We start from the raw sequence: 12,372 nt of genomic DNA, 5'->3' as shown, positions 1-12,372 counted from the left end.
CCATTAACAGGGAATTAAATAAATTATAGTGCATCTATATGTATATGATAGATCATTATACAACCATTAAGAGAAACTAAGTAATGTCTATATTAATATGGAAAGATCTCTATCCTGAGCACATTATGAAGTAAAAAAAAAGCAATGTGTAGAACAGAATATCAAGTATGCTATTTAAGGGGGAAATAATGAGCATATATCTGTACTTGCTTATATATACACAAGGAAATTCTAGAGGAAATACACAAGAACAAAACAGTGGTTATCTGTGAGGGGTAGGAAGGTGGAAACTAGGCAAATGGCAGGCAGAAGTAGGAGGGAAATTTTTCCTGTACGCCTTTTTATATTTTTTGATTTCTGAATCATGTGAATATATTACTTGTTTAAAAAATGTGATACTGGGAAGGGTGGAAAGAGAAAAATGAATAAGCACTGTAAGAGCTAAAACCTTCAAAGATCTCTCCAGGAAGAACCAAGAGCAGTATGAGACAGTGGCTATACAGACAGTGATCCCATAGGCAGCACTACCCTTTGACTGGACAATAATCCTCTGGAAGGTGGAGTGGGGGAGGGGATATAATGGTTTGGCTAACCTGGTAGTGCAGTGGTACAAGTCAGTTCATTGGGCAACTGGAATTGGGTGGGGTTCCGCTCCATGGCGGCAGCAATCAGCAGCTCAAAAGGCCGCCTTAGCTGGGGCTGCACATAGTCTGGCTCTACTGCCACTGGCTCCTCATCCACGTCAATGATGTCCTCGTCAACGTCGTTCTGCTCAGAGGTGGGGGTCTCTGTGCTGGCATTGGACGTGGGCGTGCCAGGCCGGCTGGCTCTTCTCTCCAGGATCCGGGCATGGGCCATAGCCTTGAGTTCAGTTTTGCTAGCTGATCTGTCCAACAAGTCAGTGTCACTGCTGGGGGATGTAGTCCGTTTGCCAGATTTGTCCACCAGTCCATTAACATGGCCCAGCTCCTTTTTCTGTTCTCGCTTCTGTGCAAATGAACAGGAGGGCCCATCATACAAAGTACCACAAAACAGAAAGAAATAGATGCTATAAAATCCTATTAGACTACAAACCAAAATTATGAAAGTCACAGATTCATCCACCTGGGGACTTGGAACACAGTTCTGTTAAAGTTGACAAAATTATAGCTGAACTAATGCTGGCAAAACTATTGCAGCAGGGAATCACCAAAAGGCATGGAAATTAGAAACTATTATACAAATCACACATCATTTCCTCTAAGTCATCATATGATACACAATATCTCTATACAAGTAGAGGAGTAAAGGAATAAACAACGAACACAGTGAGAACAAGCTCAGCGAGACTGAGGACAGTAAGAATAACAGTGGGAACCAATGAGATCACTGTAGTTTGCCTTGGAGCAGCAGCCTGACCTATTGAATGGTTTTAAGAACTGCTCAAAATAAATAAAGTCTGGCCCATCAGGTGTGGCTCAGTGGCTGAGCATTGACCTATGAACCAGGAGGTCATGGTTTGATTCCCAGTCAGGACACATACCCAGGTTGTGGGCTCAATCCCGGTGTGGGGCCTGCAGGAGGCAGCCGATCAATGATTCTCTTTCATCATTGATGTTTCTATCTCTCTCTCCCTTTCCCTTCTTCACTGAAATAAATTAAAAAAAAATTATATATATAACAGTCTGCAAAAGCAAAGGTAGTATGTAAAATAGGCAAGCAGAACTCCCTATCTAGGGAGACTGAGTGCTAGCCTGGAAGGTATCTGTACTACACAGTGGATAGATAGTGTGTGAAGGGTAAGGACTCAGCAATCATCGTGGTGGCTTTCAATGTTTCAAATTTAACTAGAACTCTGAAAGTGATACTTCTTTGAATGGGAAGGTGGAGAAGTAGAAAAAGACTAAGTGTACTCTGTAGGACTAGATGACTGACAATACATTTTCCTCCAGGATTCCAAATAGAGTGGTCAAATGAAAGTTTAACATTGGTCTCCTGTCAGAAGACAGTTCTGCCACTGATATCCTATGACGTTGGGTGACTCAGGCTGGTGGGCAGGAATTTCTCTATCTGTAAAGTGAATCTAGTAAAACTTTTCTTCTTTTCTCCGGGACATGGTGACGATAAAGAGAATCATATATATGCAAGGGATGGCTCTGAGTTGGGAGAATCTAGCCTCCACTAGGAACAGGACCTGAACATTGGAGGTTGATGAGGCTCAGAGGATGTATCATTTCAATCCACTTCAGTGTAACTACAGGAGGCCAAAGCCTGGAACTGGTGGTGGTGGTGGTGGAAAAGACAGATATGGCTCTGGTAGGCAAAGAGGGCCATCTGAGAGAGGGTCAGAGTGAAATTTCAGAAAATAAAAACTATGTTAGAAAAAAAGCATACTATAATCTCTAGCAAGTAGTTCTGCTTCTAGAAAATTGATGAAGAGGTAACAGAGCGTTGGAGTGAGACAGGATTTAGTTCTTATCTTGGCTCTGTCAATTCCTTTTCTTTGGGAAAGTTATTCTGCATTTATAAGCCTCAGTTTCTTCCATTCTAAAATGGAGATACTACCACCAGCACCCACAGATGGCTACATGGATTAAATAAGGCACATGAAATACCCAGCAGATGATGGGAACTAAAAGAACAGTTTATCTCCTCCACCCTCTTTTCCTGGCTTTACCTCTTCTCCCTCCACTGTCCTAACCCTTTCACGTCCAGCTTCTTTGAGTGGCAAGTTTCTGAAAGGCTTCCTGGCTGGCAGGTATCTCTAACTGGCCCTGCTCTAATCTAACCAAGGATGCACAGGAATAGATCTTGGGAGGTGAGCAGGCTGGAGGACAACCTGTTTTGTGGATTTTAGGAGAAATCAAACTACAACTGTGTTAGGTGGCTGAGTTGGCCCTGGCTTGCTTTTTAATAGGAACCCTTGTGAACACACTGAAAAAAAATGTCTACCTAACTGTTTATCTTCTTCTTAAAGGTTGAAAACTGTTACACACATAAACCACAATCTCTGAATCATCTCATCCTGTTTCTGCAACCAAGGAAGTCATCATTCACTGTGACATCATGTACAGGGGCCAGGAAAACAGAAGTGATGTCACAACAAAAGCAAGTTATTTGGTGTATAATTAGTGTGGGGGTGGGGGTGGGGCTTTACAATTCACACAGTGTAATCCACAGTCTATAATCTGAGGATTGGCTCTCTCTTAATCTGAGTGGAAACACACCTACTTCCTTTTTTGATAAAGGAGAATTTAGCTTTTGCATTCCACAGCAGTTCTCTCAATGTAGAAAATAATGTTCTCAAAGCCAGTACTGAATAATTGAAGCCAAGGTAAGGGAAACTAAAGAGAGATTAGGAATTTGGGGTACAAGTGAGTTCAAAGTCCCCCCACCCCCATATACCTGGCTAAGCCTTTGGTTACTAGTGACTTATTTGTCTTGGGGTAACAGAAACCATTTTTCCATCAAGTTGGAGAAGCAGTCTGTTTTTTCTTCAACCACTTTTAGCCATGGATATAGTTGCCACATTCAGGCCACTTATAGGAGGTCTACAAGATCAAACACTACTCCTGTCACTAGTGAATGAACATGGCTTAGTAAATTAACACACCTCTTCTGCCCATATCAGCAGCCCATGTTTGGATTTTAGGCCCTATTGGATTCCAAACAGTCACCATGAGGAGAATGTGGGTGATTCCAGGGCTGGAAGAGACAAGAAGAAGGGACAAAAACACCTTCAGGGCCAGGCCATCTTAGCTCTAGAATATCAGTACTCTAGATCCGGCATTCTGAGCAAAGCCTTTAGAAAACAGCATTATTTATTACCTTTCGACGAACAGTGCACCGGTGACACATCCACTCCCCAGGAGGCAACATTTCTTCACTCAGTGGAGGGTTACTGTGGGGAAAAGACAAGGGCAAGACTAAGTAACTAGCTAATCCTTTGAAGCAGTGGAAAAAGCCTATCTAGATTTGGCACAAAGACTCATGTACCTCAACTTCTATTTTGGCCAGCCCTACAGCACTGCTCAGGCTCTCACATCTTTCAAAATGCTTACTTGGCATCATTTACAATAACCTAAAGAGTGAGCATCCCTTCCTTATCTTAGAAAGAGAAGCCAAAGCCAGAGCTATTAATAGTTATAGGGAAAGACATAATTTCTTTCTCTAGAACACTCTTCCCCTAGAAAGCCATGCCTATAAGGTCTGCCTCAATCAGCCTATGATAGATGAAAGATCATTACAAATTCTTTGATACTCCTTCCATCCAGAAGTAGTCTATTTCCTTCCTCTTGAACTGGACTTGTTCTTGTGCCTTGTTTGACCAACAGAATGTAGCAGAGGTGACAATGTTGTAACTTCCAAGGTTGGGTCCTGAAGATTCCATTTTTACATGCCTGGAATGTTCCACCTCAGAGCCCTGATGTTGTGCTGTGAGAGGCCACACAGAGGAGACTTACGGCGCTCCAATGAACAACTTCTGTTGAAATCCAAGCCAACAGCCAGCACCACTACTGCTATGTGACCAAGTCATCTTGGACCATGCCAGCTCAGATGAGCTTCCACATGACTGCAGTACCAGACCACAGCATATAGAACAGGAAAACCACCCAGCTGAGCCCAATCAACCTATAGACTTGTGAGAGATAATAACTAGTGTCTGTTTTGTTTTTTTTTAAAAATATATTTTATTGATTTTCCACAGAGAAGAAGGGAGAGAGATAGAGAGTTAGAAACATCGATGAGAGAGAAACATCGATCAGCTGCCTCCTGCACATCCCCTACTGGGGATATGTGCGCAACCCAGGTACATGCCCTTGACCGGAATCGAACCCGGGACCCTTCAGTCCGCAGGCCGACGCTCTATCCACTGAGCCAAACCGGTTTTGGCAACTAGTGTCTGTTTTAAGCCACGGAGTTTTGGGGCAGTTTGTCAGCAACAATGGCACACTAAGGACAGCTCCTCCAGGTGTTCTACTGGGATTACTCAAGCATCCTAGACCCCTGGCGGCATGGTTTTGGTTCACTTCTGGCACTTCTCATGCTTTCCCTTATGTGATAGTTCTCTTACTTCTTTTATTAGAGGGACCAAGACAAGGGTTGAATCTCTTCCCTCTTTGTATCTTTATAAGAGGTGTACACAGTAGCTACTCAGTAAGTCAATACTGAATCAAAATTAAAGCTGTGTAGGGCTAGCCTTACTGATTCTCCAGGTGATTGATTTCCATTAAGGTTATACCAAGATCCATATGAGACTTTATTAAGTCCTTGGGAGGCTCATATTTATAATGCCTATACAGTAGTTGTTCTCAAAGTGTGGTTTCCAGACTGGCAGCATCATTTGGGAACTTATTAGAAATGCAAATTCTGAGACCTCACTCCAGATTCACTGAATCATAAATTTTGGAGATAGGCCTCAGCAATTTATGCTCAACACCAAAGTTTGAAAACCCCTGCTATACAGAATAGGCTACACTTATGCTTAAGAAATTCTTACATTTGGTTCCTGAAGGTATTTACTTGGAATGGTAAGGAGGAAATTTTTCTTCAAAGAATCCGAGATATTATAAAAACAAACAAACAAGCAAACAAACAAACATACTCGAAGGTTGAGTGTATAAGGACACTCCTTCAAGTCCCAGGGCTTAATGCTCTCCTGCTTTAACGTTTCTACTTAAAATAGCCTCGGGCTGGCAAATTTTCCTAGCTCCACACTTCCCCAGAGCCCTGAACATACATGTCAGGATGCCCAGCAAGCCTCACTGCTCCCTTTCTTCCCTGTTACCTTGGTGGGATCACAGGAGGACCTGTATCAGGAAGCAGAAAACTGGAGGGACACTGGCCTGTGCGGATAGGTCTTCAAGCCCTGGAGGACCACGGGTGAACATCACCTGTAATGTCTACCTTTGTTCTCTCCAATGTATTTCTGCATAGACCACACCCAAACTAATGAAATGCACACATGTAATTTGCAAAGGTCTACAGACTCTGCTATGCTTCAGCAGCTGTTATATTAAAATTAACCCTGAAAAAGCTGTCATTTCTGATTCTGTTTTTCATCATTTCTTTTCAGAAATCTGCCTACTGGCTTTGAATCAAGATACCCTACACCACATGTAAAGCAGAGAAGGGCAAGGCAAGGTTGTACAGGCTTAGATCTTTTTACCAAGATGTGAATGGCCTCCTGGTTACCCTTCATGCTTCCCTAATCTATTTCTAACTCTGCTGGCAGAATGGTATATTTAAAACACAATTCAGATCAGATCACTCTCCAAATTAAAATGCCCTTCAATAACACCCCATCCATTACAGGATAAAGTTCAAGCTCCTCAATGTTGTAGATAAGACCCCGTGACCAGAACCCTACCTCCTTCTCCAGCTCCATTAAGTCTGGTGGCCCCCTACACAGCCTATACTGTTTCTCAACTCTGTTTCTGCTCATTCCAGGGCCACTGTTCACAACCACTAAAGCCAAGTCTTTCCCCACTCCTTCACCTGGTGGACTCATCTTTTATAGGGGCTCAAGTCAGGTGTTACCTACAGGAAGCCTTCTCTGACAGCCACCTGGCCACGGTGCTTTCTTGTTTCTCTTTATTTTTAAAAATTGATTTTTAGAGAGAGAGGAAGGGAGAGGGAGAGAGGAACATCTCTTCATGCATTCACTAGAGGCCCGGTGCATGAAATTTGTGCACGGGTAGGGTCCCTAGGCCTGGCCTTCGATCAGGGCTGATTGGGCCTTCCTTCCCCAGCTGCGGGCTAGGGCCTTCCTTCGTTCCGTGCCGCCCCCTAGTGGTCAATGCATGTCATAGTGAGTGATCAAACCCCTGGTCTCCTGAACTCTCAAGGGGATACTTTGCATATTAACCTTTTACATATATAGAAGATGGGTTGATTCTTCTATGTGCCCTGACCAGGGATCAAACTTGAAACCTTGGTGTATCTGGGCGATGCTCTAACCAATTGAGCTATCTGGTCAGGGCCTTCTTTCTCTTCTGTGTGTGTGTGTGTGTGTGTGTGTGTGTGTGTGTGAGTTTAATTTTTATGCAATCAGTTTAGATTTTTTAAAAATATATTTTTTATTGATTTCAGAGAGGAAGTGAGAGGGAGAGAGAATCATTGATCAGCTGCCACCTGCACACCCCCTACTGGTGATTGAGCCTAGCAACCGGGCATGTGCCCTTGACCAAAATCAAACCTGGGACCCTTCAGTCTGCAGGTTGATACTCTATCCTGAGCCAAAACGGCCAGGGTGAAATGCTTAAAATTCTTATTAAGAGGCTTTCAAAAGTAGCTCCTGATTGGTCTCTAAAAGATCACTTTTAGAGATACCAAGTTTAAGAACACACATTTTTCAGAATTCTAGATTATGGCCACAGGCTCCTCTTGTCTGCCCTAAAGTATGGGATGAGGACTGTGAGTTTAGGGAGTATGCAGGGAAGTGAGAGGGCTATCTCCAAGATTAATGTAGAACACGTAAAACAGTAAGGCCTTGCTGGGATTTTGCTGCTTTCTTAGAGACAGAACATGCATCTTGAAATACATTTGAAAATGTGGTTATCTTGAGAAACAGTAATGAAATAATATCTAAGATGGGACTGAAAAGGAAGGAAGGTCTGTCTATGTTTCTAGAAAATGATCATAGGCATAGCTGGAACACAGGAATTGCCCATCATAAAGCTTTCTCATAATGATGATTCCTCTTTGCTACTAGCAATTCCTTTCAAGCAATTTAGATGGCAGTTTTTCAATTCAAAAGGAAAAGGATTTATGAAATGCCTCCAGGAAAGACAGACTGTTACTGGGGTAAAAAGCTCAGGAACCAGTTCCAGAAAAAGGCTGTTTTGCAAATAGACTAGTTCTCTTCCACATTAAATATTGTCAACAGGGAAAGGATTCCAGAGAGAAAGGAAATTCTGCCTCAGGGGACTCAAGTACACATCCTGAGAAGTTCCCCACCTCATCCACCCACCTTAAAGCTCCTACCCCCATAAGAATGACGTACCCCTAAGTTTAGTGTGCAACTCTGAAATAATTACAGGCACACCTTGGAGATATTGTGGGTTCAATTACAGACCACTGCACTAAAATGAGTATCACAATAGAGAGTCATGCAAATTTTTGGTTCCCTAGTACAGATAGTAGTTATGTTTATATTATACTATAGTCTTTTTTTAAACAAATTTTTATTTATTGACTTTAGAGAAAGGCGGGGGGGGGGAGGGGGAAGAGAAACATTGATTTTGTTGTTCCACTTATCTATGCATTCATTGGTTGATTCTTGTATAAACCCTGACCAGGGATCGAACCCACAACATTGGCATATTAGGATGACACCTAACCAGCTGAGCTCCCCGGCCAGGGCTATTAAGTGTGCAACAGCACTGTCTAGAAAAACAAAAACAAAAAACAAACCACTATATATATATATTATATTTATATATATATATAAATTAAAAAATACTTTGTTAAAAAATATGCTAACCATTATTTGAACCTTCAAGAAGTTGCAGGGTTTTTGCTGCTGGAGGGTCTTACCTTCATTTTGTAAAAAACAACAACACAGTATCTGTGAAGCACAAGAAAGAGGAGTACAATAAAAAAAGGAATACCTATACATGTACTTATGTCAGATTCTTGAAAATTAATGATACGCTTGTCAAGAAAAACAAGGCTCTGTCCCAGCTCCCTCTCATCCTGATGTATCAATGAAGACAGGGTGCCAAGGGCCATTCTCTACTAAAGGAAATAATTAAAAGCTTAAAGTCAGGTAGTGCTGAAATTATTCTATCCGAGTTTCTGCAAGCAGTGAAAACCATGAAAATACTATAATGAGCCAGTGCTGCTGTTAAAGACAGTACTTCCTAATCACTAAAGTTAGAAATAGCACAGTGATATTACATCTAGACAGTGTATCACAGTTCACAAAGTGTTTTCACAGATGCTCTTATTTGATTTTCACCACCATACTGTGAGAATTAATTATTATTCCCATCGCACAGGTGAGGAAACTGACTTATCTAAAGCCATGTAGCTGCCCTAACCGGTTTGGCTCAGTGGATAGAGCGTCGGCCTGTGGACTGAAGGGTCCCGGGTTGGATTCTGGTCAAGGGCATGTACCTTGGTTGCGGGCACATCCCCAGTACGGGGTGTGCAGGAGGCAGCTGATCGATGTTTCTAACTCTCTATCCCTCTCCCTTCTTCTCTGTAAAAAATCAACTAAAAAATGTATTTAAAGCCATGTAACCAATAAGCAGCAGAATTAGAACCCAAGCCCTAACAGGTATGGCTCAGTGGAGAGAGCATTGGCCTGTGGAATGAAGGGTCCCAGGTTCAATTCCAGTCAAGGGCATGTACCTTGGTTGCAGGCACATGCCCAGTAGGGGGTGTGCAAGAGGCGGCTGATCGATTTTTCTCTCTCATTAATGTTTCTCTCTACTCCTCTCCCTTCCTCTCTGTAAAAAAATCAATAAAATATTTAAAAAAAAATAGAACCCAAGTCAGTTTTCTAGTTCTTTCACATCTTGAATTCAAACTGTTTTTAAAGACTGTTCAGTAGTTCTCTTATTTCTAAGGAACACATTAGAATATCTATCAGGGTATCTTCCTCAACTTCAAGGTCAAGCATTTCCTTCTTCATCAGTCAATATTTATTGAGTTCCCACTGCTTACTAACCAATGCCACAATGGAGGTGCCACATTGAAGAAAGAATATAAAGCAAACAAAGTTATGATCTACCCCAGCAAGAAACATAGCCTTTGAGGAGAGAGGATCAAGGTCATTTGTCTATTCAAGCATTTATTGGACATTTATTTCATGCTAGGCAATATGCTAAGTGGTGAGATTTCAGACATGATCCTTGCTCTCAGGGATCAGAGGCTACAGACAACATGAAAAGGACAGCTGGCAATGCGACCACATACAATCAACTACAAAGTGATTCTTGCCGTACAGACTTATATAAGACTCAATTGCTCATGGGTGCCAACCTCAGCAAAGAGCCCCAGATGTTTGGTTACTAGGTACCTGAAGGTGACAGTGGCCTTTTCTCTACTCTCTTTCCACAATCCAGAGCTACTCAGCAAATGATAGTTCAGCCAGTGATCCTTTAAAGAGGGCAAAATTAAGGATCTCAAGGTATTCAGAAAGAAACTATGGTTTTAGAAGCAGGTATATTCTGAATTTTGAAAAGTTACTTGATAAAAAGAAGGTTGTGGGAGTGGGAGCATTTTTCTGAGAATCGATGTTTAAGTCTATCTAGCGCATAATAGTATTTGAGCCTTTAGATTTCTTCTAAGGACTGTCCAAGTCCTGAGAAGGAAGGTGAGTCCTGGAATAGTTGGCTGTGGTATATGAGCAGGTTTGTCTTGGGAAACTGGTAGCTCTTAAGCTAAGAGGCCAAGGACCTCTATTTTCTGGCTTCCAAAGAATATGGCCTATACAGTACTTTGAGATAGGTACTCTTCTCCACGGCAGAGAAGGTACCCCGTGAGGATGGAGCTTCTGCAGAATACCTTCCCCTCTTCACTGCTTGTGGATGTTTCCTTCCAGATCACTTGTTGAAAAGCGCTGGACTGCAAGTCCTGGCTAGAAAGTACCTGTTCACTGCTTTCCAACTCCCTCTTTATTTTAACCACTGCCCAATCTTAAAAGACATTCTGTTAGCTATAAAATAATTCATAACAATAGAACTCTAAATCTTCAGAGATTATACAATTAAAGTATATGTGTCTAAGAGTTTGGTGTAGTTCTCTATAAGGCCTAAGAGGCCTATAAACTATTAACAGTAATATCTGTACACCAACCAACTAGAAAGCTGGTGAAGGACATTAATTTTTCAAAAGTAAAACTCTTCAAGCCAACCTCTGCAGTAGGACTCTAGCATCTAGACTCCCATAAACAAATCCATTGTTGATAAGGGTGTTTACATAGGTCTATTTCAGAGTTATCGAAGAGAAAACCACAAATACACACCTCTCAGTTAACTGTAAAGCCTGCACTGACAGACCCCTCCATGTCAAATATTCAAAGCCTATAGCCAGATGACTCCAACTACAGCTAAAGGACAGACCCAATTTTAATTCAGAAAGCCTCTTTCATTCCCTAATGAGGCTGCAGCTCACCACTGCAGGTGGAAGATATTGGTAGTTGTCATGGTTCTTGGCTCTCTAATTAAGAGGATCTATTTCAAGTCATACCCTAGTATGGCTGATCTGAGTCTAACCTCACTCATCTCCCTCGCTTATTAATGCACGTGAACCTGCACGACATTAACATTTACTTCAGATTTAGTCCCCACCAGTGGGACCTGTTGCTCTGTGTTAATTATCCATCCAGCGCAAGCAGTTTTTCAATATGGAACTGGAAGGGAGCAGGGGGAAGGGAACAAAAGAACAAAGGGGGGAAGGGAGAGGTGGAGGAAGAAAGGGAGATAGGGAAGCAAAAAGACTGCCTTTTATTTCAAAGACCTATTTTTTACATTACAACACGCAGATAAAAATGGTGTTGCGTTCTGGACTTGTTTTTTAAAAATATATTAGGTTACTGTCTATCCAGCTAAGTGACATTGACATTTTAAAACTTGAGCCAAAGGCAGCCAGAAAGACAATATCATTTAACCAAAGTAAAAGCTTTAGTGTATGTCTTAGGACAAAAGGAAGCAAGTGGGTGAAATATATTTAAGAAAAAACACACTCCCATTTTCTCTTCCCAGGCTGACAAAATATTATGTTTAAAACAAACACTTAATAGGAACACTATGTAGACAACATATCTACACAATATACTAACAGCCTTCCATCTGGGTTGCCTTCTAAAAGAGGTCGGTTGCATGAACTGGTAGAGTCCCTCCTGTCAGAATCCATTGATTCTCCAAGCAACAGAAGCTCTCTAGCCACATATGGCAGTATGAGTTGAAATAAAATATCAGTTAAACTAAGAAAGATCTCAATGGCCCCCTACCATCATTTGTATACCACCTCCCTTTTTTTAAAAAAAAATATTTTATCAATTTTTTACAGAGAGGAAGGGAGAGGAATAGAGAGTTAGAAACATCGATGAGAGAGAAACATCGATCAGCTGCCTCCTGCACACCTCCCACTGGGGATGTGCCTGCAACCCAGGTACATGCCCTTGACTGGACTCAAACCTGGGACCCTTCAGTCCACAGGCCAACACTCTATCCACTGAGCCAAACCAGTCACAGCCCACCTCCCTTAGAAAAATAAAATAAATAAAATAAAATAAAATAAAAAAAATATATATATATATATATTTTTTTTTTCAGAGAGGAAGGGAGGAGAGAAAGATAGAATCATCAATGATGAGAATCATTGATTGGCTGCCTCCTGCACACTCCCCACTGGGGATCGAGCCCACAACCTAGGCATATG

At 41.8% G+C, this 12,372-nt stretch overlaps 1 protein-coding gene across 2 annotated transcripts in view; it reads right to left on the bottom strand.

The window, feature by feature from the left end:
• PHF12 (PHD finger protein 12) overlaps window positions 1-12,372 on the bottom strand; it is a gene marked incomplete at its 5' end in the record, with an annotated part of 42,158 nt that overhangs the window by 16,509 nt on the left and 13,277 nt on the right. For both annotated transcript variants that reach the window (XM_081109900.1, XM_081109899.1), the window contains 2 exons: window positions 594-987; window positions 3,808-3,880. In XM_081109900.1, coding sequence (XP_080966026.1) covers window positions 594-987; window positions 3,808-3,880 — 467 coding nt within the window. The remainder of the gene's footprint in view (window positions 1-593; window positions 988-3,807; window positions 3,881-12,372) is intronic.

The sequence above is a fragment of the Myotis nattereri genome, assembly GCF_964212035.1.
Source record: "Myotis nattereri genome assembly, chromosome: 16".
Lineage (NCBI taxonomy): Eukaryota > Metazoa > Chordata > Mammalia > Chiroptera > Vespertilionidae > Myotis > Myotis nattereri.
The sequence above is the reverse complement of the archived record's forward strand: the minus strand, read 5'-3'. Positions and strand labels throughout refer to the sequence as shown.